The sequence below is a fragment of the Pteronotus mesoamericanus genome, unplaced genomic scaffold, assembly GCF_021234165.1.
Source record: "Pteronotus mesoamericanus isolate MK-2021 breed Mesoamerican mustached bat unplaced genomic scaffold, CSHL_Meso_final contig_436, whole genome shotgun sequence".
NCBI lineage: Eukaryota > Metazoa > Chordata > Mammalia > Chiroptera > Mormoopidae > Pteronotus > Pteronotus mesoamericanus.
In genome coordinates, this window is record NW_026555164.1 from 971,447 (window position 1) to 993,820 (window position 22,374).

Sequence of the window (22,374 nt, forward strand, 5' to 3'; positions counted from 1 at the left end):
ACCAGACGGGTGCCCAGAGCCCGGACCGAGGTCTGAGCGTGGGAGGCCCAGGCGCCCCAGCAGCGCCGCGGCCCCTCACAGAAGGAACTGGAAGAGGAACTTCCCCAGAAGGCCTCTGCGTGTTGCAACCGGCAGACAGGCTCACGCAGCATGTCACGGGCGCCCTGGGCCCGGCCAAGGCTTCCACCCCGCGGCCCAGCCCCCCGGCCCGGCGCCAGGCTGCAGCCATGGGGGGCGGGGGCAGGGCCCTGCCTTCGGTGGGGCCGGAGCGGGCCCCACACCTCCTGTCACCCCCAAGGCCGCCACAGGACAGGTGCCGAGAGCAGGACAGTGCAGACGAGGCCACTGGGTCCTCAGGGTGGACGTGACCCGCGGGGGCCTCACAGGACAGGAGCCCCCACCCACACCCACGGGGCCAGCGCTCAGCTCCTCACGGGGGGCGGCCTTTGACTGGACCCTGCAGCCCACAGACCCCTCCCACGCCAACACGCCCCCTCCCCCCACTTCTTGCCCCACAGGCTGGGAGCCGCGGGGCAGTAGGGCCACGGGGCCATGGACAGCTTCGTGGAGTCCCTCAACAGGCTGAAGGCCGTCCATGAGCAGGAGGTGCTGGGTGAGTGCGGGGGGCGGGCAGGCGGCGGGGGGCAGGGTCTCCACAGGCGGCTCCCCCGGACGGAGGGTCTGAGGGCTAGGGAGCCCCCACGTGGCGTCCCCAAACCTAGGCCCTCCCCTTCCAGGCCCGGGAGGCGGCGCTGACCCAGAGCCCTGAGCATCAACGTGCCCAGGCGCCCAGCCTCAGACCGGCACCCCAAGTGTGGCCCTGCAGGCGGCTCCCAAAGGGCCAGCTGGGCCCGGCCGCAGAGGGCCAGAGCCTCCCCGCCCCCAGGCAGGGCCTCAGCGCCCCCAGGAGAGAGGCCACCCGCCTCTGGGAGGCTGCTCGCGGGTCCGCAGGCCCGTCCAGAGGGCTCTGGGGTGCGGGCAGGGAGTCCGCTCTCTCCCTCCAGGACCCCCAGGCTGAGCTCTGCCCCACCCCAGCACACACACGCTCCCCACGCTCCAGGGCCCCGGCCAGACCCCCGAGACCGACCGTTCCACGAGCACCCCGCACACGCCGGAGGGCCCGAGGGCCCGGGGCACCTCCCCGGAGACCCGGGGCGGGGGGTCTGCTTGGCTAAAGAGCCCAGGCCGCAGCACAGGGAGGCGGCAAGGAGGGGTCGGCCGCCGTCTCCCTGAAGACCCCATTTTATTTCAGTACTAGCTGCACCCACAAAAAACGCTCCTCCCAGCACTTGGCCCGGTGGTGGTTACTCCCAGCTTCGAGGTCGTGCCCCACCTCCAGGCAGACCCCAGGGCCAGAGGCCCCGGGGGGCAGGGGGGAGGCGCTGGGCCCAGGCCGCGGCCCTGAGCAGTCCCGGGGCTGGGCACCCACCCCTTGGGGTGGCCTTGGGGAGGCGCGGGGAGACCCGGGTGAGGCGTGGGGAGGGGCGGGAGGCACCTGGGGCTCTCTGCTGCAGAGGTGGCCACACACTGGGCCTGACCCGCTGCCTTCCCTCGGCCCCCAGGCCTGCAGAACAAGCTTCTGGAGCTGAACGCAGAGCGATGCCGGTGAGTCCGGGGCCCGGGCCAGCGGGGCGTGCGCGGGGACACGTCTGGCCAGCCCATCCCTTCATGCCCCTGTACGCTAGGGTGCCACCCCCTCGCGTGTGCACGTGGAAACGGGCTCCGTGGGGGGGGGGCCGGGGGTGGAGCCAGAAACTGGGAACTCCAAGGCCACCACCTGAACGGGGACCCCCCCACGGGGCGCCCCTTAGGGCGCCCGAGATGTCCGTGATTATCAATAGGAACCAAAGTCACGAGGCAGCGAGGCCTGAGGGGGGCTCCCGTGTCCCCAGTGGGGGCTCAGGTCGGTAGTACTGCGTGCGACACTTGGACAAGACAGAGGTCGCCCTGGCGGCCTGCAGCGCTGGCGCGGGGCCAAGCGGGGCCCCCCGTGGGCACGTCCTGCGGGACCCAGCCCAGGGCCCCGGGAGAGGCTGGCAGGGGCAGCGCAGGGCCCTGGGCAGTGCAGCAACCCCACTCGGTTGCCCCCAGGGACGCGCAGCGGGTGGAGGAGCTATGCGCCAAGAACCAGCAGCTCCGGGAGCAGCAGAAGGTCCTGAAGGACAACGTGCGGGCGCTGGAGAACAGGCGAGCCTGGGGCGGGGGCTGGGGAGCAGGCGAGCCTGGGGCAGGGCGGGCGTCCCTGCGGCCACACTGGGCGGGGGGCGGGGGGCGGGCAGAGGGAGCTGGCGAGGAGCCCACGGGGAACAAGTTTGGGAAGCTCTGGGGGTAAATAGGCGGAACCAGGCAGCGCCCCGCCCCCAGAGCCTTAAGTAAACTGCAGGGTCGCAGCTGCTTCCTATACCCCCGGGGGCGGGGGCAGGGGCATGTCCGCACACCCGCCCCCCTGCCCCTGTCCCCGCTCAGAGCGGCCTCGGCCTCCCTCGCCCGCAGGCTGCGAGCCGGCCTGTGCGACCGCTGCTCGGTCACCCAGGAGCTGGCCAGGAAGAAGCAGCGGGAGCTCGAGGGCTCCCTCCTGCACAGCCTGCAGCAGGTCTTCGTCCTCGGTGAGTGCGCCTGCCTGGCCCCCGCCCAGGGCCGACCTCCCCGCCAGGGCCTGCCCCGCCTGACTCGGGGTCACCGGGAAAGGGGAGAAGGCGGCCCTTCGGTCAGCAGGGGTGGGGCGCCCTGCACCCCAATTTACAGATAAATGACCCAAGGTCCCCAGCTGGCCCGGCTCCTCCCTCATTCATCAGCCCCCTCGGCTGGGGCGTCCCCGCCCTCGAAGGGCGTCAACACTGCCCCGCTGACAGGAGCCGGACAGGCACCCCTTTTCCTGGGGGGGACGTCCCAGGGAGAGGCTCCTGCAAGGAGGGTCCCCATGGCTTTCCACAGCCCTGAGGCCGGCGCCACCCACGCCTCGCAGGCAGCCAACCCCTCAGGCAGGAGCCTCACGGGGCACCTGCTGAGGCCTGGCCCCGGAGGCGCGGTGAGGGCCCCTCCCCGCCCCCCCCCCCGGCCTCACTACCTGTGTCTTTCGCAGCCAATGAGATGAACCGGCTGCAGGAGGAGAATGAGACCCTGAAGGAAGAGGTGACCCGGCTTCGGGGCCTGGGGTGAGTGGGGAAGGCGCGGGGGCCTGAATCCCCGACCCCTCGTACCCCGCTCACAGCGGGCACCCAGCACACGTCTGTGGGGCGCAGGACCCGTGGGGGACCGGCCGAGCACTGGGGTGGGGGTCCCATGGGCCGTTCGCCATGGAGCCACCTCCCGACGTCGGAATGACAGGGGTCCTCTGAGTGGCCGGAGCCCAGGGGTCCCCTAGAAACAGGGCTGGGACCCCGCCCCCACACCTGGGGCTCCCCCAGCCGGGACGCGGTGTCTGAGCTGAGCAGGGAGGACCGCTCGGCCGGCAGCGGGAGCCTGGTGGCACAGTCCCGGGCAGTGTCAAGGGAGCTCTTTCTGGGTCCCCTGGTCCCCCCAGAGTGGCGGCCAGGCACCCTGGCCTTCCTGATCGTCTCTGGGGGCACTGCCCTCACCCTCCCCTCGGGACACAGGCCCAAGCCCCCGTGCAGGGAAGGGGCCCCGGACCCCAGCTCCCCGCCGCCACGCACCTCCCCCGGCGCCCGCAAGGCCACCACCGAGAAGCTGCCGGGAGGCCACGAGGAGGCTGAGGATCTTGCCCCAGGTGCGGGCCCAGGGGGGCTGGGGACAGCTCAGGACCGAGGGGCTGAGCGGCTGAGGGGCCGAGGGGCCAAGGGGTAGGGGCGGAGCCACCTCCCAACCTGGCTTGTCAGTCACTGCTCTTCCTCCCGTAGAAAAGCCCGGCTACCGCGCGTCTCCAGCGGCCAAAGCCTCCCCGAGTGCCAGCCCACCCGAGCCGCGGGCCCCAGACATGGTGAGGGCCGGGACTGCTAGCTCCAGCTGATGGGGGCGGGGGCGAGGCGCAGGGTGGGCGGGCGGCCTGCCCACAGGCCCACGCAGAGCCAGGGCAGAGGGCCGCAGCCCGGCCGCTCGAGCTGACCACCGCCCCCCACCCCGTCCGGGCAGAGCCCCCAGAGGATCTCCAACCAGCTGCACGGGACCATCGCTGTGGTGCGGCCAGGGGCCCGGGCCTGCCTCGCCGACCGGGGCGCCACCAACGGGACACCCCCTGCCCGCAGCGGCCCCCCCAGCCCGCCCCACGAGCACGGCCTCCCGCTGGACAGGTGCGGTGCTGCCCGCGGCCCCCACGGGGAGCAGCCCCAGCAGAGCCCGGTCTCCCGCCGGGCCCCATTGGGGGAGGGGCTCTGCCCTTCCAAGGCCTGCTTTTCTGGGCCCCGCCCGCCACAGAGTCCCCGCAGGGACACCCCCTGGGAGAGCCAGGGAGCGATGTCCAGAAGAGCAGGGAGAGGCCTCGGGGCGTCCCTTGGCCGCCAGAGCAGGGGGAGGGGCCAGGAACCCACCACCCCGCTACCAGCCCTGTAGCCTGGGGCTCCCCTCCCCTCCCTGGGCCCCGGGGCCTCACCGGTGAGTGGGGCTGACCAGGCCCTGCCCTCGGGCTCCCTCCTCCCCGCTAGCTTCCTGCGGGCTGCCCGGTCCCCCTCGCTGGCCTACGAGTCTCTGAAGCGCTCCCTCCAGGCCGACCGCCTCTCGCTCCTGAACCGCCCCCTGCCTCTGCACCTGCAGGGCCCCCACAGCAGCCCCCAGGGCCCCGCCGCCGCCCCTGGCGGCCCCCCACCCCAGGGCCTGAGGGCCGGAGAGGCCGAGGCCTGGGAGGAGCCCCCAGGCCTGCCAGGGGCCCTGGGGGACGTGCGGGACCCCCGGCTGGAGGGGGCGCTGAACCTGCTGCTGGCTCAGCAGCTGCGGGCGCGGGCGCAGGCCGACGGCGCCAGGCTGAGGGGCCCCCGCAGGCCAGGGGAGACCCTGCCCTCCCCTCCCGTCGGCTCGGACTCTGAGGGGCCAGAGGGCGAGGTGGCCGGGGCAGCCCTGCCCGGGAGGCGGCCCACAGGCCCCGGCAGCCCCAGGGCGAAGGCGGCCAGGACCACGCAGGACCACGCTCCGGACAAGCCCCTGGACCTCTCGGAGCGGGGCCGGGGCCGGGATGCCCCCAAGTGCACGGGCCGGCCAGGCTCCCTCAGCCCCCGAACCGCCCACACTCCCAGTCCTGAGCCACCCCAGGGGGCAGAGCCCCCTGCCCAGTCCGGACCTTGGGGACGCAGCGATGGCACCGAGGGGACCGGTGCGCCAGAGCCGGAGGAGCCCCGTACTCCAGAGGTGAGGCCCCGGGCGGGCGGCGGTTCCGGGAGGACGCCGGGCAGCCTGGCCCTGCTCACAGGGTGTGGCTGACCCTCTGGCTGCAGCCCGGCCCGGGTGCCCCAGGCTGTGCCCAAGTCAGCTCGGAGGAGCTCAAGCCACTCGCTTGCTTCCCCCCAGGAGCCCCCACGTCCTCTCCCAGGGCCCCAGCCCAGCCCCCCGTCTCCGGGTGGGATGGGAGACGGGTCCAGAGAGAGGCCAAACGCGTCCCCCCACCCGCAGAGGCCTGACGCCAAGGGCCACCCAGGTAAGGCTGAATACCAGGGTCAGGAGAGCCCAGCAGGTGCGGCCGCACGTGGGGAGGGGGTGCGGCGGTCAGCATCAGCTGGGGCATCTGCCCGAGGGTCCAGCTCAGCCCCCTGGGCCTGATGGGCCAGACCCTGGGCGCCCCACGTGCTGAGCCAGAAAGGGGCTGGGGGGTCGTGCCTCCGAGCACAGGCCCTGAAGGGCAGGGCGTCCCAGCAGCTAGGGCCTGGGGGCAGGAGGTGGGCTCCCCATGACACAGGGCACGGCCCCGGTGGGGGGCGTGGCACGGGCGCTGGGGCCTGGGGTCGGCCCTCGGGCGGGCGGTTCAGCCCCCCGTGCCTCAGTTCCCTCGCCGGCAGAGAGGTTGCCACTCACCCATCCCAGTCTGGCAGGCCAGGGAGAACCTGCTCCCCCCGGACCCTCGGGCCACCCGCCTGGCCTGACCCCTACCCTGCGCCCTGCAGAGCTCAGCAAGCCCGACGGGCAGTGGCAGGCGTCAGACCAGCCGGACGAGCCGGACGCCTCGGACAATGAGGTGGGTCCCAGGCTCAGGCAGGCTCCTCCCCGCCGCCCCCTGCTCATACGGGGCTGCCCCAGGCTGCGGGGAGAGTCCTAGTCCTGACCACAGCCCCACGCCCCCCAGGGCGGCCTGAGCCCCAAGGAGGCCACGCCAAGTGCACCGGGGGAGGGGCTCAGGTGCTCCTGCACCTCGGAGCCAGGGCAGGGCCCCCCCCAGAAGAGGAAGCGGGCCCCGTCCTCTGACCAGTGGAACAAAGGTATGTGGCCAGGGACAGGGTCAGAGGTCAGGAGGACGGGGAGTCACCACAGCCCCAACCCTCCAACCCCGCCTTTCTGGGCACGTAGGGGATGGTCTCCTCAAACTGACTGGATCCCCGAAACCCGCCCTGGAAGCTCTCCCTGATCAGGCCCCTTAAGAGGAGGGACAGGGCAGGGCTGGGGTGATCCCAGATGCACTTCCTCCTCACTGACAGCCCCGCCAGCCCTCCAACCCGGGGGACTGGGGGCTCTGGGACCCCCCCGGGCCACCTTGGAGGAACCTGGGGCGCGTTCCCTCGGGGGGGGCGTTGGGGGCCGCGGGAACGCTTGCCGAAGGCGGCACCCGTAGGCCCAGCCCCTCCCCCCAGGGCAGCGGGAGCCCGAGGGCATCAGGACGGCCCTCACTTCCTGCTCCGGCCACAGAGGCGGCTCTGGCCAGGCCTCCAGGCGCCCGAGAGAGCCTCTAGATGCCTGAGCTAACGATGGAAGCCGCCCAGCTGTTTGTCCAGGCAGGTCTGCTCTGGGGCAGGTCGGCCCAGCCCGCACAATGCACCATTGTTGCCGGGCAGGTGACTGCGGCCTGTGTGTGCCGGGCCGCGGTGGAGAGGGCCACACGCCTGTCTGATTTCCAGGCACTTCCTGCTGGGCACCCTTGGGAAGCCGTCCCGGCGGGCGCGGCCCACGGGGCGCACGGGTGTCCGCCCCACCCTGCCCTCTGAGCCACCGCACCCCCGGGCCAGCACTGGGGCTCCCCAGCAGGCGCCGGCACCCCGGCGCCCTCGCTGGTGGTCGGGGAGAGTCAGGCCCCGGCCCAGCTTGTGGCCGCCTCCGCTGCACGCCAGGCAGGGTGCTGCATGGCACGGCGCGGCCGGCACACTCGTAGCTTCTGCCCACGGAGAGGCGCCGGCAGCATCCAGCCTTGTTGCCTCTGGGCCTGCCCCTGTCCTGGAGGTGGGGAAAGTGAGGCACAGGGAGGTGTGGAACTTGCCCAAGGTCACAAAGCGGGTACCTGGGGTCAGGATCCCAGCCTGCTTCTGACCCAGGTCCAAGTCTTGTTCCGCTTCAGAGACGCGCCTGGGGCCCGGCACCCGCGGGTGTCCCCAGCCCTGCGGCAGGCCCCTGGAGGCGCCCGGCCAGCGTCCCGGGGATCCCGAGAGCGTCTGCCCGTCAGCTCCGGGCGTCCCACACGTGCCCGGCCCTCTGGGAGGCAGCGAGGGAGGCACCGGGGACCTGGCCAGCTCCAGGGTCGTGCACCTGGGCAGAGGGTCCGCTCTGCCCCCGGTTCCCAGGGCTCGCCGTCCAGTCGAGCCCCAGGGCTCCTAGGTCTGTTGCTGTCGTGACAAGTCACCTCTGCCAGTGAGGGCTGTCCAGTGCCCACGTCCAGAGACTGCCCCCAAGGCCCCGGGGAGAGTCCAGTGTCATTTCAAGGGAGGACGTGCTGGGCCACCACTGTGTGTCCCCGCCTAACCCCAGTCCACCTCCCTCAGCCTCCAAGAAGCTGTCCTGAGAAGGAGCCCCAGGGGAGCCCTGGGAGCCCAGGGCAACCGCGTGGCCCAGGAGCCTGAGACCCTGAGGACGGCAGCCCCTCATCCCGCAGCAGCCGCCGGCGGAGGCCTATAGCACCGTGCACGGACGCCTGACTACCCGCGGCCGGGACGGCCCGCACCACCCGCCCAGCCTGGCTCAGGGTCCTGGCTGTGTGCACAGGGGCTGGGAAGGCCAAGGGGGAGCCTTTAGGTGGTCTTTCAAATCCTCCATCATCACTCCTCCCAAGAATGGCCGCTGGGCCTGCCCCCCACCCTCTTCCCAGCACCTGCTCCCTTGCCAAGGTGCAAGAGGCAGGGATCCTCAGGCCCCAGCCCAGCCCCTCCCCTGCAGTGCAGAAAGCCCTTACAGGGCAGCGCCCCCGCCCTCAGCCGCCCTCCGACCGTCCCAGGCTCCGCTGGCAACCCAGACTCCCAAGGCCCGCGAGCCCGGCTGCTCCTTCCTCGCAGGGCACGGAGCTGCAAGCGGCGGTCTTGGGCGCCCTCTCGTGGTGGCGTCCCGTAAACGCACGGGGCGTTGAGGGAGGCCGCGGGCAGGGGTCCGCAGAGGGTCCCCGTGGCGCTGGGATGTTAAAGGTGCAAAGAAGGGTGGCGTGTGTGTCCAGAGGGCTCGGGGTCAGCTGGCACAGGTGACTCTTGAGTGTGTCCAGGGCCGGGGAGGTCGCTCCCTTACAGGAGGGCACAATCGAAACCAGCAAAGAGCTAGAGGAACAGGGCGCCCTCTGGGGACTGGGAAGGGCACTGGGAATGGACACAGGCCCCCAAGCAGCCCCTCCTCACAGACACCCCCGAGTCCCTGGCACACCAGCCACCGACGCTGCACGGCCACAGGGCAGCCCACCCAGTGCTCTGCCCTCGGCACCCAGAACATTCTACCCCCTCGGCTTACTGTCACTTAGAGGGGGCGTGTCTCCAAAGCCTCCAGGAAAAGAGCTGAAACAGCTTCTGGGGCCCATCCAGACCCATGGATCAGGATTTAAGATGCTCCAAGGGGCAATTTCCCTGCGCAGGAAGTTTGAGAACTGCCCCTTCCAGGATAAAGACAGAACACGGAGCAATGACTGGGCTGGGGCAAACTGGGAGCGCAGGCCTGACTCACGGGGGCACTGCTCCCCACCTTGCTCTGAGGCCAGAAGGACTAAATTCCCGAGAAAGAAGTCTAGGGGTGTGTGCGCACGTGCGCCTGAGATCGCCCAGCTGCTGCAGGTGGCATTGATTTTCCCAAAATCGAATAAAAGAGAACACCGGACTTGCCGGCCTGGGTGGTGGAGCCTCGTGGATAATTTGGCAGGGCGGCGGGAAAGGAACGGACAGACTGGGCACTGAGCAAGCCTGCCCGTGCTGGCAAACGCAGGTCATTAGGAGGGGGCACGCCCTGGCGATAGCGGGGTAAGGGGCCCGGAGCGGGGTGGGCCCTGCAGCAGGGCCGTGATTGACGACAGCGATGGTGATGACCGATCCTACCCCTTGCGACCAGGCGCCGCCCGTTTCCCTGGTGCCTGCCCCTCCCCCGCAGGCCGCAGCCGTAGGGCAACCGGTAGCGCGCGCAGAGGCGTCGCTGAGCCGCGGAACCCAGGAAGGACAGCCGGCTTCCAGTCCAGGGCAGACCGTGCTGGCAACGCCCCCTGCGGAGCCAGCGCCTTCCCGACATCACCTGGGGTTGAAATCGCCATCCCCTGACCCCGAAGGCAGCACCTGAGCCCGGAGCCCTGGCTCTGACGTCAGAGGGACCCGGGTGCTGACGGGGAAACTGAGCCCAGGTCACTTTGCAACCGGGGAAAGGGCCGGACTGCTCCTCCCCGCCGACCGGCTGTCTCTTCTCCAGTTAAGGAGGGAGCCCAGGTGGCACCGCGGCGGTGCCGGCCGTTCCGGGAGCCTGGGGTCCTAGGAGGGACAAAGGCGGCAGTTTGCACACCGAAGGGCCTCGCACACGGCAGGTGACACAGCTTCAGGCCCCGCGCGGCACGCACCCCGACGGGAAGTGCGCTGGAGCCTAAAGCGCCGGCTCGACGGAGACCGACCACGAACGCCGCAGCACTGCAAGAGCGCGGCTTCCGAGGCGCAGACTCGAACCCGGGCTCCCGTCGCCGCTCAGCTCCGGGCCAGGCGCAGCGGAAACGCAGACGAGCGCACGCACGCACTGCTTGTGGGCCCTCCAGGCGCGGGGGACACTACCTCCTTGAACCCAAGGGAGCCGCCCCGGAGCTCAGCGGCCCGCCCACCGCGCTGCGCTGACCAATCGCCAGGCGCGACTGAGATATATTTGCATGAGGGCGCGCCATGACCAATGGGCGGCGATCGCAGGCGCTTGCGCGCGGTCAGCGGCGGGCGGCCCGCGGGCTCAGTCAGAGGATGGCCGCGGCGGCGGCGGGTGGAGCCCCGGGCCCGTCCTCCGGCCCCGGCCCCGGCCCCGGCCCGGGGCCCGCCGCCAGGGCCGCGCCGCCGGCGCTGCGGAGGCGCGGGGATTCGCGGCGCCGCCAGGCCGCGCTTTTCTTCCTCAACAACATCTCCCTGGACGGGCGGCCCCCGAGCCTGGGCCCGGTCGGCGAGAATCCCCCGCCCCCGCCGCCGCCGCCCGCAGAGGCCCGCGAGCCGCCCGCGCCGCCGCCGCCACCGCCGGGGCCTGAGCCCGCGCCCCCCGCCCCGCCCGGCCCTCCCGGAACTGTGGGCAGGGCCTCGGCGCCCCAGAGCCTGCTCAGCCCCGCGCCCCCTCCCGCGCCCGCCGGCCTCGGCCTGGACGCGCAGCGCCACAGGTGAGTGGGGAGGGCGGGGGCGCCAGACCCGCTGACCTGGGGCCAGCAGTCCGGGGTGAGGCCTGGGGCCCCCTCTGCACAGGACTTGGGGAGCAGGGTCACCCGGGGCCCTCCCGCCGGTGACGCGGGGTCGCGGAGGCCGGAGGTGACCCTGCTGCTCTGTGCGCCCCAGACACAGGTTTGGCATGTCAGGGCCGGACCACCTGGGGCTCCCCCAGCCTCTCTGGACACGGGCGCTGGGGTTTTCTCGGACCTTGTCCATCCCCAGGCTGATGGTCATGGTCCTCAGCCCGGCCTGCCGGGGTCATGGTGCTCTCAACCTTGCCGGTGCCTGGAACACAGGTTTGCTCAGCGCTGTCACCCTCAGAGCCAGCAGCCGCACTGGGACGCCCCTGCTAGCCCACCTTTATCAGCTCCAGGACCCAGAGACTCCCAGATGACCCTCGGTGTCCCCCGTGCTCTGCTCTGGGCGACCCCTCCCAGTGGACCAGGGCTTCCCTGCCCGGGGACAGCTGGCCTCAGAGTCTTCTGCAGACCGGCCCCCCCCCTGCACCGAGGCTGCCCGCATGGTGGCCCGTCTCCTCCGTGCTGCCCCGTCCCCAGGGTCCCCTCTGAGCTCTGCACCCCGGCCCTGTCACGGCCCAGCTGGCAGTGGCTCCTCAGCCCGTCCCGGAGCAGCGCCCGCCCCAAGCTCAGCCCCTGCAGGCTGTGCCCCTGCCCACCGCCCCCCCGGGGGCCAGACCCACTCCCTTCTGCCAGGAGCAGCGCGGCAGCGTCCAGTGACCCTGCCTCCGCGGCCACTCCCCCTAGACCCTAGGGTGACCCTGGGTAAGCCCGGCCCACCGCCGTCACCCCGAGGAGTGACAGGTTTCCTGGACTTGGGCGCCTGCACAGCTTGCTCAGCAGAGCCCCTCCTGCCAGGCCCCTGTCGGGCGGGGGCAGGCCCTGAGGTGGGTGGGGGCCCTGCTGGCGGCCCACCGCCCCCGGAGTCCGGAGGCGGCCTCCCACTGAGGGTCGTCAGGGCGACCCTCGGGCTCCCTGGGGGGGTTCCAGCTGGGAGGGCCGAGCCCGGAGCCCTCCTGCAGGAGCGGCTGTGCTCTCCTCCTGCTGGAGCCGGGGGCCGGCCACGCGCCATCTCCACGTCCTCGGCGCTGGCACCCATCCGGTGCCCGATGGAGAAGGGCGGCCGCTTCAGTGGGGGGCACCCGTTCTCGGATGGGCTGGCCCCGCGCTCTGGGTGGCAGGGGCCCCGGCTGCGCAGGGTGTACCCTCAGTTATCAGGCGAGGGAAGGTTATCAGACGCCACAGGCGGCCTCTGCTGCGCGGCGACCCCCCACCAGGCTGTGAGAGCGCTGCGTTCCGCAAAGGAGCCCTGGGAGGGGTGCCGGCTCGCCCGGCGCTCCGCTCCGGCAGCGCAGGGGGGCAGGGCAGAACCTGGGGTGCAGAGCTACGTAGCGGGGGTCGTGCCCCAGCTCTGCACCCTGGGCTCCCAGCCTGTAAACGGGGTGGTAACACTGCCCGCCGGGTCGCGTTGTCGTGAGGGCTCAGTGTACCTGCAGACCACCCACAAGGAAGGGAAGGTGGAAGACAGTCACAGACAAAAGTCTGCAGAACGAGCGGGGAGCAGATCGTCCCTGTGGTGCCGCGGAGGCTCCGTCCCTGCAGTAACCGGGGTCCCCCCGAGCAACGCGATGGACCGGCCGGGTGGGCCGGGGCACGCGGGTGCTGCTCGGCTGCAGGGCCGCGCTCCGGGGCCCTGGGGCACCTGCCTGGCGTCTCCGTGGGGACCACTGCTGGCCCGGGCTCGCAGACGAGGTCCCAGGCGTGCACCTGCCAGCGGCTCCACTGGGAAATCGCCTGAGGAAATGAGCTGAGAAAGCCCCTCGGGGCTGCTTGTGGGGCCTGGGAGCACCCCCTGCCCGGGGGCGGGACAGTTGCCGACACTTGCAGGGACAGTGCCCTCTCCGCCAGGCGGCGGCCTTTCCTGGTACGAGTCCAGACAGCCATCGCCAGCTGGGCACCCGTCCAGGGCAGGGCCTGCTCTGTCACCCTCTGCGGCCCCCACCCTGGGCCCCAGGACACGGGTGTCTGCCCAGTGGGCATAGCCCGCTGTCCCCCGACTGGGCAGCGCAGCTGCCCGCAGAGGCCAGGGGTCCTCAGCGCCCCGTCCCTGCTGGGGGCTGCTGCAGCCGGGCCCCACCTGGTTTGTCCTGCCGCCTCCGGGTCTCAGTGCTGAGCCCTGCGGTGTCTTCCTCACAGAAGGCGAGTCGCCTCCCAGCGCTGCTCCCTGGAGTTCCTGGAAGACACGGTGGGAGGCCCCCCAGTTCCAAGGTAAAGGTCCCGCCTGCTGCCGGCTGGGGCTCCGAGGCCCTGGCCCTGCACACTTGCCCTGGGGCCAGAGGGGGCCCAGGAGGGACGAGTGACCTGGGTTTCACCTGCAGAACCAAGCACATGCCCGGGTCCCCCAGACACAAGGGCCTGAAGAAGACTCACTTCATCAAGAACATGCGGCAGTATGACACCAGGAACAGCAGGTACGGCCGCGTGGGCTGCCTGCGGCCCGCCCCCCGTTGCCTGAGCACCAGCCATACCAGCCCCTGCCCTGGGCCTCCCAGGAGCCCCAGGGGTGGCAGGCGGAGCATAGGCGCTGAACGAAGGGGCGGCGGCGTGGTGGGACGGGTACGGGACCACGGGTGGGGTTCGCTTGGGCAGCACAGAGGGGAGGCTGGACTGAAATCCTACCGGCTGCCCCCAGGGCAGCGCCCGCAGGCATGGTCCTGGGGTCCCAGGTCTGCAGACGCCGGGCGAGGGCCACTCTTATTGCCTGTCCCTCACACCCACCCTGGCAGCCCTGAGGCCTCAGGGCACGGCCCCTTGACCCAGAGGGTCCCCACGCTGCACCCCTGCCACTGGAGGCCATGCTGCCAGGCACCTGCCCTTCCCAGCAGTGGCTGTGGGCGGAGCAGGCCGGGGCACGCCTGGCGGGCCGGCCGGCCTCGGTGAGCACTGACAGCCCAGGCACCCCAGAAGCGGGGGAGTCTGGCCGCCACCCTCCCAGCTAGACTCGGGCCTCGCCGGCCCCAGGCGGCAACAGCTGTCCCTCCCGCCGCCTGCTCCTGTACAAGGGCCCCGCGCGGCCGCTTTGCCCTGGGATGCTGATCAGGGGGCTTTCAGATGCCCTTAGGCCCCGCCTCCCCACAGGACTGCAGAGGGGTTCCCTGAACCGAGCGGCCCTGCGGGCATGCGCCGCTGCCCTGCCGCGGGGGCCAGGCGAGCCCTTCCCATGCAGCATGTTAGGTGTCAGGGGCCAGCGAGCGGGGGGCGGCCAGACCCACTGGCGCCTGGGCCCTGGGGAGGGTGCCGTCCCCTGAGTCTGTCTGGGAAGGAACTGCCCCCCGGAAGCACCTGCCGCCCCGTTCTGACCTGCGCCCCATTCCCCCAGGATTGTGCTGATCTGCGCCAAGCGGTCCCTGTGTGCGGCCTTCTCCGTCCTGCCTTATGGAGAGGGCCTGCGGGTCAGGTGAGTGGCGGGGACCCGGGCTGGCTCCGCCGGCCTTCGCCGCAGCTCTGCCCACACCTCCTGGGGCTCCGGGAGGGGCCGTGACGCTCCTTCTTTCCGTCTGAGCTGAACGCCCACGTTGGGGTGCTCCTCTTCACGGGGACACTGCTGTGCGTTCTGTGACCAGGCCAGGCCGCTGTCCCGTGTGACCCGGGAGGAAGCGGACACTTGTCAGGGTGGGGATGTTGCCTGGGACCTGGCGTAAAACCCTCCTGCCCGGTGTGACTGCGGGGTGGAGGGACCCCCTGGAGCACAGGCTTGGGCCGGGCTGCGGCGCCACGGTGCCACCGCCGACGTTTTAAAAGGAAGCCTGGATCCAGGGCAGGAGCGAGACCTGGCAGTTTTTACGACAGGCGTCCTCGCCCACGTCCCCAGGAGCACCGCGGCACCTGCGCTCGCCTCTGGGCGGGCAGCCTGGCCCGGGGTCTGCAGCGCTCCTGACACCTTGTGTTGCAGCGACCTGAGGGCGGACAGCCAGAAGCAGAGGCACCCGTCGGGCGGCGTGTCCGTGTCTTCCGAGATGGTCTTTGAGTTGGAAGGCGTGGAGCTGGGAGCAGATGGAAAGGCAAGAGCCAATGCTGTGCACGCGGTCAGGGCCGACGGGCCGGCGCGGAGCTCACGTGTACAGGGAAAGTGAGCACGTGACCTTGTGCTTCACTTTCATCTCCTCCAACGCAAGGGGCCCCAGGAGCACGCCACCCAGCCCCGCAGCAGCAGCCCCCGCCGCCGGGGTCCGGAGGGCAGGGGCGTCGGAGGCGGGGGAACAGCCGGGCGCAAGGTCGGGATGAGGGCTGGCGGGGGGCCTTCTGGGATGTTCCCGTCACAGAGGAGACAGGCAGCCCAAGGAGCGGCACCCGCCACGGCCTGAGCTGGGTTGCAGGAGCGTGGGGGCAGCGGTGAGGAGGAGCAGGACCGACGCTGACGCGTGCCCCTCCACAGGTCGTGTCCTACGCCAAGTTCCTGTACCCCACCAACGCCCTGGTCACACAAAAGACCGACGGCCACGGCCCCGCGCCCCCGCCCCGGCCCAGCGTGCCCCGCGCTCTGCCTGCGTCGAGATACAAACCTGCCGCTGCCAAGCCAGCGCCCGCCACCACGGAGCTAGGTACCCTCGCCGGGGCACGGGAGCTGGGGCCCCGAGTCACCCTTGAGCCCACAGCCCTCAGTGGAGGGGGGAGCGGGGCCGGGGGCGGGGCCCGGCCTTCCAGGGCAGAGGGGCTCTCGGGAGGGCAGAGGCGCCGGCAGGTGGTGGGGAGCAGCTGGGTCCCTGGGTGGGCCTGGGGGCCGGGAGCCCCTTGTCAGGACGCCCTGTCCGCCCCCGTGCCCGGAGCCGCTACCCAAGCCCAAGCCCAAGCCCAACCCCAGAGCATCGCTTCCACCCCTGGGTGGCGCCCACGCCCCAGCTGCTGCCCGCGTGCTCGACGGGCCCCGCCAAGGCTCAGGGCCCATGGTGGGTCAGGGCTGCCTTCTGCCTGCAGGGGGGGACACGGGGGACACGCTGGAGTACAACCCCAACCTGCTGGACGACCCTCAGTGGCCCTGCGGCAAGCACAAGCGGGTCCTCATCTTCGCGTCCTACATGGTATGGGGGGCGCCAGCCGCACGCCCGCTCTGCTGCACCTCGGGCGCTGGGGGGTGGGCTGCAGGCCAGCTGCTCCCAGCGCCGGGGCCCCGGCAGCCCCTTGGGGAGGGGCACACGGGGCCAGAGAGCAGGGCTGGCCGCAGCACCCGGGGTCAGCCCCTGCCTTCAGCCTGTGTGCGCGCCGCAGCCCGGGTCCCCGCCTGCGGCCTCGGCCCCGCGGCCCCCATCCTGAAGCGTGCCGCCCTCGCCGGCCTGGCGCCCTCCGCAGGCGCGGAGCCCTCACGTTTGCAGGCCGGGCCAGCAGGCCGTCGCCTTGCGGTGGCCCAGCCCTAGCCTCCTGCCCTCTGTGTTGCAGACGACGGTGATCGAGTACGTGAAGCCCTCCGACCTCAAGAAGGACATGAACGAGACGTTCCGGGAGAAGTTCCCGCACGTCAGACTGACGCTGAGCAAAATCAGGAGGTGGGGGCCCCGGGACGTCCCCCGACTCGCTTCTCACATGGCTCACCCTGTGGGGTCCTGCGGGCCTCTCGTCCCACTTCCCGTGGCCTCCTGAGCCTGACAGACCCAGGTGCCTCTCCCGCCCTCTGACTGGGCCAACAGCACGTGGGCGCACGGCCGCTGCCTGTCAGGCCGCCCCTCCCCCGCCCACTGCGGCCCACGCTGGGCCCGCCGCACCGGAGCCCTCGGCCCCACCGTGGGCAAGTGCTGGAGCTGCGGGCCCAGCCGGGCTCCCGGTCACTGCCCTTCGCTGGGGTCCTGCCCCGCCGGCTCCCAGTAACGCCCCAGCAGCGCCAGGACCCCAGGGGAGCCCAGATGTCACCTCAGTGCCCCCTCGGCTCAGTGCCCATGCGCCTGCCCACACAGCCGCCCATGCCGTCCCCTTCCCCCCCGGGAGAGCGGGGCCTCTGTCCTCTGTGCCGGCCCTTGGAGGACACCGGGGGTCCCTGGTGCAGCTGGGGCTGCCGTGGGACCCAGCCAAGGGGCGAGCAGGGCCCAAGACCACCGTGCCGCTTGCCGTGGGGCCCTGGCACGGGGCTGCACCAGCCTGGGAGGAACAGAGCGGCTCCAACGGCCCAGGGGCTTGCCCCGGCCCTAGGGGGCCGCCTGACTCCCCTGTAAACCCGCAGTTTGAAACGCGAGATGCGCAACCTCTCTGAGGAGTGCAACCTGGAGCCCGTGACCGTGTCCATGGCCTACGTGTACTTTGAGAAGCTCGTCCTGCAGGGCAAGCTCAACAAGCAGAACCGCAAGCTGTGCGCGGGCGCTTGCGTGCTCCTGGCCGCCAAGATCAGCAGCGACCTCCGCAAGAACGAAGTGAAGCAGCTCATCGACGTGAGTGTGCCTGCCCCGCCCTCCCGGCCGGCCCCGCCCCCGCTCTCTGTCCGAACTCCCTGAACTCGCGGCTGCCGCAGCCGGCGAGGCAGAGCACTGCCCCTGGGTACAGCGGTCGTCGCCCGCTGGTTACCCCGGCGCGGGGCCTGCCACCCATTCCCAACCCGCTGACCTAGATGGGAACCTGCAGAAGACCCCACTGACCCCCCTCTCTTCTTCAACGCAGAAGTTGGAAGAAAGGTTTCGGTTCAACAGACGGGACCTGATTGGGTTCGAGTTCACAGTGCTCGTGGCCTTGGAGCTCGCGCTCTATCTCCCCGAGAGCCAGGTGTTACCTCATTACAGGCGCCTCACGCAGCAGTTCTAGCGGAGGACGCGGCCCAGGCCGCCCCGGGGCCGTTCCCAGGCAGCGAAGTGCACCGCGCCCCCGCCCCCCCCCCCGCCGCCGCCGCCGGCCTCCGCACGCACTTCCCTGGGGGCCCTCCATGGCGGTTCCGAGAGCAGTCCTGCGCTCGCACATGGGCAGAAAGTGGGGCTCACGAGGGTTTCCGAGCCTGAGGCCGGTCTGGCACCAGGATCCTAGATTCACGGCCTCCATCCCCGTGTCCGCGCTGCCTCACCTTCCACGCAGCGCCGCCCCCCGGGGGTCCAGAAGCTGAACGCACTGAACTCGCCGCGGTTACGTGCTGCGCATTAATCCTATTTGGGGGATTCGGCTGTGAAAGCCGCGCTCTGGCACACCCTGCTCCCCACGTCCCCAAGTAGAGCCCCCGAGTCAGGGGCAGACTCCCGGTCGTCTGACCGGTCTGCACTCTTGGACCCTGTTCTTCCAAGCATCGAGTCACTGTGAAGTCCCCTGCCGCCAACGGGCCTCGGCACACGCCAGCCGTCCTTCGCCTCGAGCCGGGAAAGTGCCGCTGGCCTGCAGCACCGGACCTTCAGATGACTGCATGGCCGGCCCTTAGCTCTTCATCTTACTAAGCAATATTGAGACAGGAAAACAGCCTATTTATTGTCATTTGGGATTCTGTTCTGTAGGTCTTTTTCTTAACGGGACAAAGACCGGGTTGAACGAGGTGCACTGAAGCTGGCTTGATCCTGCTCTTGATCCTCAGGCTGGGAGGAGCCGGACCGCCTCCCAGCACCGCGCCGCAGCGGCACCTCTCCGCCTTCTCCCCAGGCCCGCTCTGCCGGCGTGGCTTTCTGTGCGCCCCGCTGGCGGTGGCGGCCACTCGTGGGCAGGCCTGTGTCACACCAGGGCCCACGCTCAGCTTCACAGGTCTGCGTCATCCCTGCGTGAGCCGCAGCGCCCAGCTCGCCCGCTCACTGCCCCGGCCAAAACACTAGCCACCGAGGACTGGGCAGCCAGCAGGTCTGGACACGGCCGGGCAGCCCGGGGCCACTGAGCTGCAGACCTGCCTCAGGAGGGGCTCTGGGACCGCCCGGACCGGCCAGCTGTGCTGTCACAGCACCCAGCCACCAGCAACTCGGCCTGGACCCCAGCAGAGGCGCCCGCCGCCCACCCATAGGCCTGCTCCTCCCACTCCCGGGGCAGAGAGGCCACCAGGCAGAGGACCGACCACCTGCGCACTCCAGCCAGACTCACTCCCGCTCCACTGTCCTGTATCCGAGCCAAAAGGAAACGGAAGGCGCCCGCTGCTAGGCCCCAGGGAAGCAACCCATCTGGCCGCCATCGCATCTCAAGGACAGCCTGTGTTACAAGCACTGTAAGGGACCGTCATTCTCAAAGTCCTGGTTTACAACTTAGCCTCGAGGGACCCCTCTCTGGTGATCCCTGCACAGGTGTAGAACAGCTGATAAGTACAGTAATTTAAACTTGCCTATTTATGTAGTAAGATTTAGTCGTTTAGTCTCATCTGGAACCTCCCTGTCTGCGTGTCCCTGTTCCTAATGCTGAGCTGCCACTGTGTGGTGCTCAAGTGCCCCTGCCGCAGAGCCCAGATTTCAGCCAGACCTCCGCCTGCTGCCCCGTCCTCTGGGGCAAGCCCAGGCCGCTGGCGCGTGTCCAGGGCTGGGTGCAGACAGCAGCGGCTGTGGATTTTAAATATGTGTTAAGCAACTACCTGACCTCAATACCGCGTCGTATGTCACAGGTGTTTGTATTTGTGCTTTGAAGTAAAACTTGGTTTTGCAGCAGGTTTCACAGCCCGTCTCCTTTCAGCGGCTGCCCCGTCCTTGTGAGCCACTCCCAGCCCAACATCGGCCCTGGCCCTGCAGCCTGCCAGCACAGAACGAACCAACACGGAGGGTTTCACTGTTTATTTATGGAAAATCTCCGGTCTGTGGGGCTCTGCAGTCAGAAGTTCCTAAACAAAAGAGCAACAGTAAAGCCTCCACCCTGGGCCTGGAGCCCCAGCCTCTGTGCCCAAGGGCGCACCCCCTTACTTTGAGACGATGCCATCGCCCTTGGCCAGTCGGAGGATCGAGTCGTCTGACTCGCCCTAGGAAAAAAAGCACAAGGGCCATGTTACCCGCCGCGCCCAGGCGGCAGGCGGCCTGCAGGGGCGCACAGCACGAGCAGGGGGCACTCTCCGGGTTTCATGCCTCACTGGACGGGGAGAGAGCAGGGTTCGGGGAGGGAGGGCGTGGCAACTGGGAAGCTCCCAAGTACAGGCCGGCCGGGGTCTGTTCCCAAGGCGGCCCTGCCCTGGGCCTCTGAGCGCCGTTTCCACCCTCCCAGGAACGGACAGACGGCGCCAACCATCCTTCCCCACGAATGAGAAAAGGCAGGAGACACCACTGCACCCTCAAAGGCCGCGGTGAGCCCCGTCCCCGACACTCACCATCCTGCGAATAGCCCCGCAGATAGCGTAGGTTTTAAACTGGCCGTTGAACCTGCCTGTCACCTTGTCAACCTATCGACGGAGAACGAGGGTCACAGACGCGCACTCGAGCGCCCTGGGATCTGAACCTGGGGTTTGGGAACCATCAACGCCGGCGCCGGCACAGGCCTCGCTCCTGGCCCCAGCGCTTCCTCCCCTCCGCTCAAGCCCTCACGCCGCCCGGCTCACCTCGGCCACGTTCATCTGGATGGACGCGTGGTCCTTGGCGCCGATGATGCGGTTGCTGGCGGAGCTGCGGGGGGAGAGCGCGGTGAGCTGAAGGGGGCGGGGACGAAGGAGGCTGGGAAGAGGGGCAAGGGGAGCGGGCGGCGCTCACCATTTCCGCGGCACGTACAGGTCCACGAACTCTCCGGCGTCGTTCTGCATGTTGAGGGCGCGCCTGCGGGGCCCCGCGTAGCGTGTGAGCACGAGGCGTGTCCGCGCGCCCGGCCCCCGCCCCCAGTCCCCGCGCGGTGGCTTCCCGACCCCGCGCGCCCGGCCCCCGCCCCAACCCTCGCCCGCAGCCCCCGCCCGCAGGCCCCGCGGGCCGGCACCGAACCACGCGGCCCACCTGCTGCCACCGCCACGAGTGCTTCCGTAGAAAGAGAGAACCGCTTCCCCCGGCAGCGCTATTGGCGGGAGGGGCGGGGCCTCAGCGAGTGCTTCCGGGTCCCGGCGCGCCGCGGCGAGTCTGCGCCGAGCCCAACCGGCCGCCCTGGCGCACTTCCGCTTCCGGGCGGGTGGGGGCGGAGCTCGGGGCGTCGGGGGCGAGTTGGGGGCTGCGAGCCGGGTTGGGTTGGCCCAGAGGACGGCTGGGGCTCCGGGCCTGTGTCCGCTCTGCCTGCCGGCTGAAGCCCCAGCCACCGTAGCAATGAGCTGCTCGCGGGCCCGGCTCCCGCCGTGACCCCGCGTCGGCGAGGGTGGTGTTCACGGGCGGCCGGGGCAAGACCGCTCCGCCGGCGGGGCGTGGGGTCCGTGGGAATTCCCGAGTGCAGACCAGAACCGGCACGGACCCCGCGGAAGTAGCCGGCGGGAGGGGCACTGCGGCCGTCGTGAGCAATGAGAGTAGACGGCAGACGGAGCCAGGCCCCGAGCCGGGACGCTGGACGGTAGCAGCAGGGCTGGGCCGGGTCGCCGCCTTGGGACTTAGGGGCTAACCCCTCGGAGACCCGAGGCCCAAGCGGGCGGGAGCTGGGCCCAGCCCGGCGGCGGAGCCCGGTCAAACCCACAGCCGCCCTTGCGCTACTCCGTCTGGCTGCTTCCCGAGCACCTCTTCCACCGCCGCCCCGCTCCGGTCCTTCTGGGCCCCTCCCAGGGCCAGGACCCGGCAATAGATAATAGAAAACTCCTGGAGCCCCTGCCCCACACTCTGCCGCCGCAACGTAGCCTGGGACTTCCTCTCCCCGGTTATACGCAAGGCCCCTGGAGGCTGGGCATGAGGCCGTGCGCGCCCTGCCCGCCCCGCCGCCCCGACAGGGGCTGCCCGAGGCTGAGCGACCCCGCAAACCCCTGCCTCGTTCTCCCTCAGTCCCCTACATCGCTTCCCAGACCCAGGCTCTGGCGGCACGGTTAGGGGCTCTCCCGTGGCTGCCTGTGGGACCGAGTGTGTCGTGACCCTGGTCAGCCTGGCCAGAACCTCATCGCAGCCCTGGGAGGATTGAACGGCATGTGGAAACCAGTGCTGGTGTGTGTGGGCAGAGCGCCTGCTGTCACTCCCGCTGGGGCCGCGTAGCTGGGCCGCAGGAGCCCAGGTCGTCCGGGACGGCCCTCCAGCGCCCGGGTGCGCCCCCGGCATGGGCACAGGATTCTTGTTTGCAGTTGAGCATCTGTGTGTGGGCGAGGTTGGCACGGCCGGGTAATGAGAGGCGCTTCCTGGGGCTGGAAGGCAGGGGATGGGCAGTGAGGGTGAGCCCTCACTCCCGGTGAAGTGGTTCCTGACAACGGTGTCGAGACCAAGGGGAAAAGGACCTAAACGCGAGGCCTTCCTTGGGAGAAAACTAAGGCACACCCTTCATGACACTGGACTTGGCAGTGACTTCTTAGATATGTCACCAAAGGCACAGGCAGCAACAACAAAAAGATATTTAGACTTAATAAAAAAAAATTTAAATTTGTACATCAAAAAACAGTAAAAGGGTGAGCTACATGATGGGATAAAAATGTTAGAAAAATTACACGTCTGATAATGGCTTAATATGCAGAATATATAGAGAACTCCTAACAGAAAACAAAAAGACACCCTGATTCAAAAAGGGGGCAAAGGATTTGAATAGACCTTTTACCAAAAATGATAAATGACCGATGGGCACACATAAAGATGCTGCTCACAGCCCGGTCATCGGGGATGCAAATCAAAGCTACAAGATGCCACCTCACACCTGTTACGACGGGTACTATAAAC

General features: G+C 70.0%; 3 protein-coding genes across 3 annotated transcripts; 2 read left to right on the forward strand and 1 right to left on the reverse strand.

Annotated features, from left to right (window-relative positions):
* Positions 1–552: 552 nt before the first annotated feature.
* Positions 553–7,928, forward strand: RBBP8NL (RBBP8 N-terminal like). The gene is made up of 13 exons (XM_054577557.1): positions 553–613; positions 1,563–1,605; positions 2,092–2,187; positions 2,494–2,606; positions 3,083–3,155; positions 3,597–3,727; positions 3,858–3,937; positions 4,090–4,247; positions 4,599–5,295; positions 5,455–5,581; positions 6,045–6,115; positions 6,224–6,356; positions 7,845–7,928. Exons 1-13 carry the CDS (start codon positions 553–555, stop codon positions 7,862–7,864), a joined length of 1,803 nt encoding a protein of 600 aa, XP_054433532.1. The 3' UTR covers positions 7,865–7,928.
* A 2,325-nt stretch (positions 7,929–10,253) lies between these two features.
* CABLES2 (Cdk5 and Abl enzyme substrate 2) lies at positions 10,254–17,551 on the forward strand. The gene is made up of 10 exons (XM_054577502.1): positions 10,254–10,654; positions 12,914–12,985; positions 13,096–13,188; positions 14,097–14,174; positions 14,670–14,778; positions 15,153–15,318; positions 15,692–15,795; positions 16,151–16,257; positions 16,926–17,130; positions 17,357–17,551. Exons 1-10 carry the CDS (start codon positions 10,254–10,256, stop codon positions 17,495–17,497), a joined length of 1,476 nt encoding a protein of 491 aa, XP_054433477.1. The 3' UTR covers positions 17,498–17,551.
* A 1,844-nt stretch (positions 17,552–19,395) lies between these two features.
* On the reverse strand, positions 19,396–20,628 carry RPS21 (ribosomal protein S21). The gene is made up of 6 exons (XM_054577503.1): positions 20,545–20,628; positions 20,311–20,373; positions 20,163–20,226; positions 19,935–20,006; positions 19,537–19,592; positions 19,396–19,457 (listed from the first exon to the last, which is right to left on the reverse strand). Exons 2-6 carry the CDS (start codon positions 20,358–20,360, stop codon positions 19,448–19,450), a joined length of 252 nt encoding a protein of 83 aa, XP_054433478.1. The 5' UTR covers positions 20,361–20,373; positions 20,545–20,628; the 3' UTR covers positions 19,396–19,447.
* Between the last annotated feature and the right edge of the window lie 1,746 nt (positions 20,629–22,374).

Coding starts and splice junctions, on each gene's coding strand:
- RBBP8NL (XM_054577557.1), top strand. CDS start 553: ATGGACAGCTTCGTGGAGTCCCTCAACAGGCTGAAGGCCGTCCATGAG. Junction 3,728..3,857: donor GGCTGAGGATCTTGCCCCAG/GTGCGGGCCCAG, acceptor TTCCTCCCGTAG/AAAAGCCCGGCTACCGCGCG. Junction 5,296..5,454: donor AGGAGCCCCGTACTCCAGAG/GTGAGGCCCCGG, acceptor GCTTCCCCCCAG/GAGCCCCCACGTCCTCTCCC.
- CABLES2 (XM_054577502.1), top strand. CDS start 10,254: ATGGCCGCGGCGGCGGCGGGTGGAGCCCCGGGCCCGTCCTCCGGCCCC. Junction 12,986..13,095: donor GGAGGCCCCCCAGTTCCAAG/GTAAAGGTCCCG, acceptor TTTCACCTGCAG/AACCAAGCACATGCCCGGGT. Junction 15,796..16,150: donor TCATCTTCGCGTCCTACATG/GTATGGGGGGCG, acceptor TCTGTGTTGCAG/ACGACGGTGATCGAGTACGT.
- RPS21 (XM_054577503.1), bottom strand. CDS start 20,360: ATGCAGAACGACGCCGGAGAGTTCGTGGACCTGTACGTGCCGCGGAAA. Junction 20,007..20,162: donor TCCAGATGAACGTGGCCGAG/GTGAGCCGGGCG, acceptor CTCCGTCGATAG/GTTGACAAGGTGACAGGCAG. Junction 19,593..19,934: donor GCGGGGCTATTCGCAGGATG/GTGAGTGTCGGG, acceptor TTTTTTTCCTAG/GGCGAGTCAGACGACTCGAT.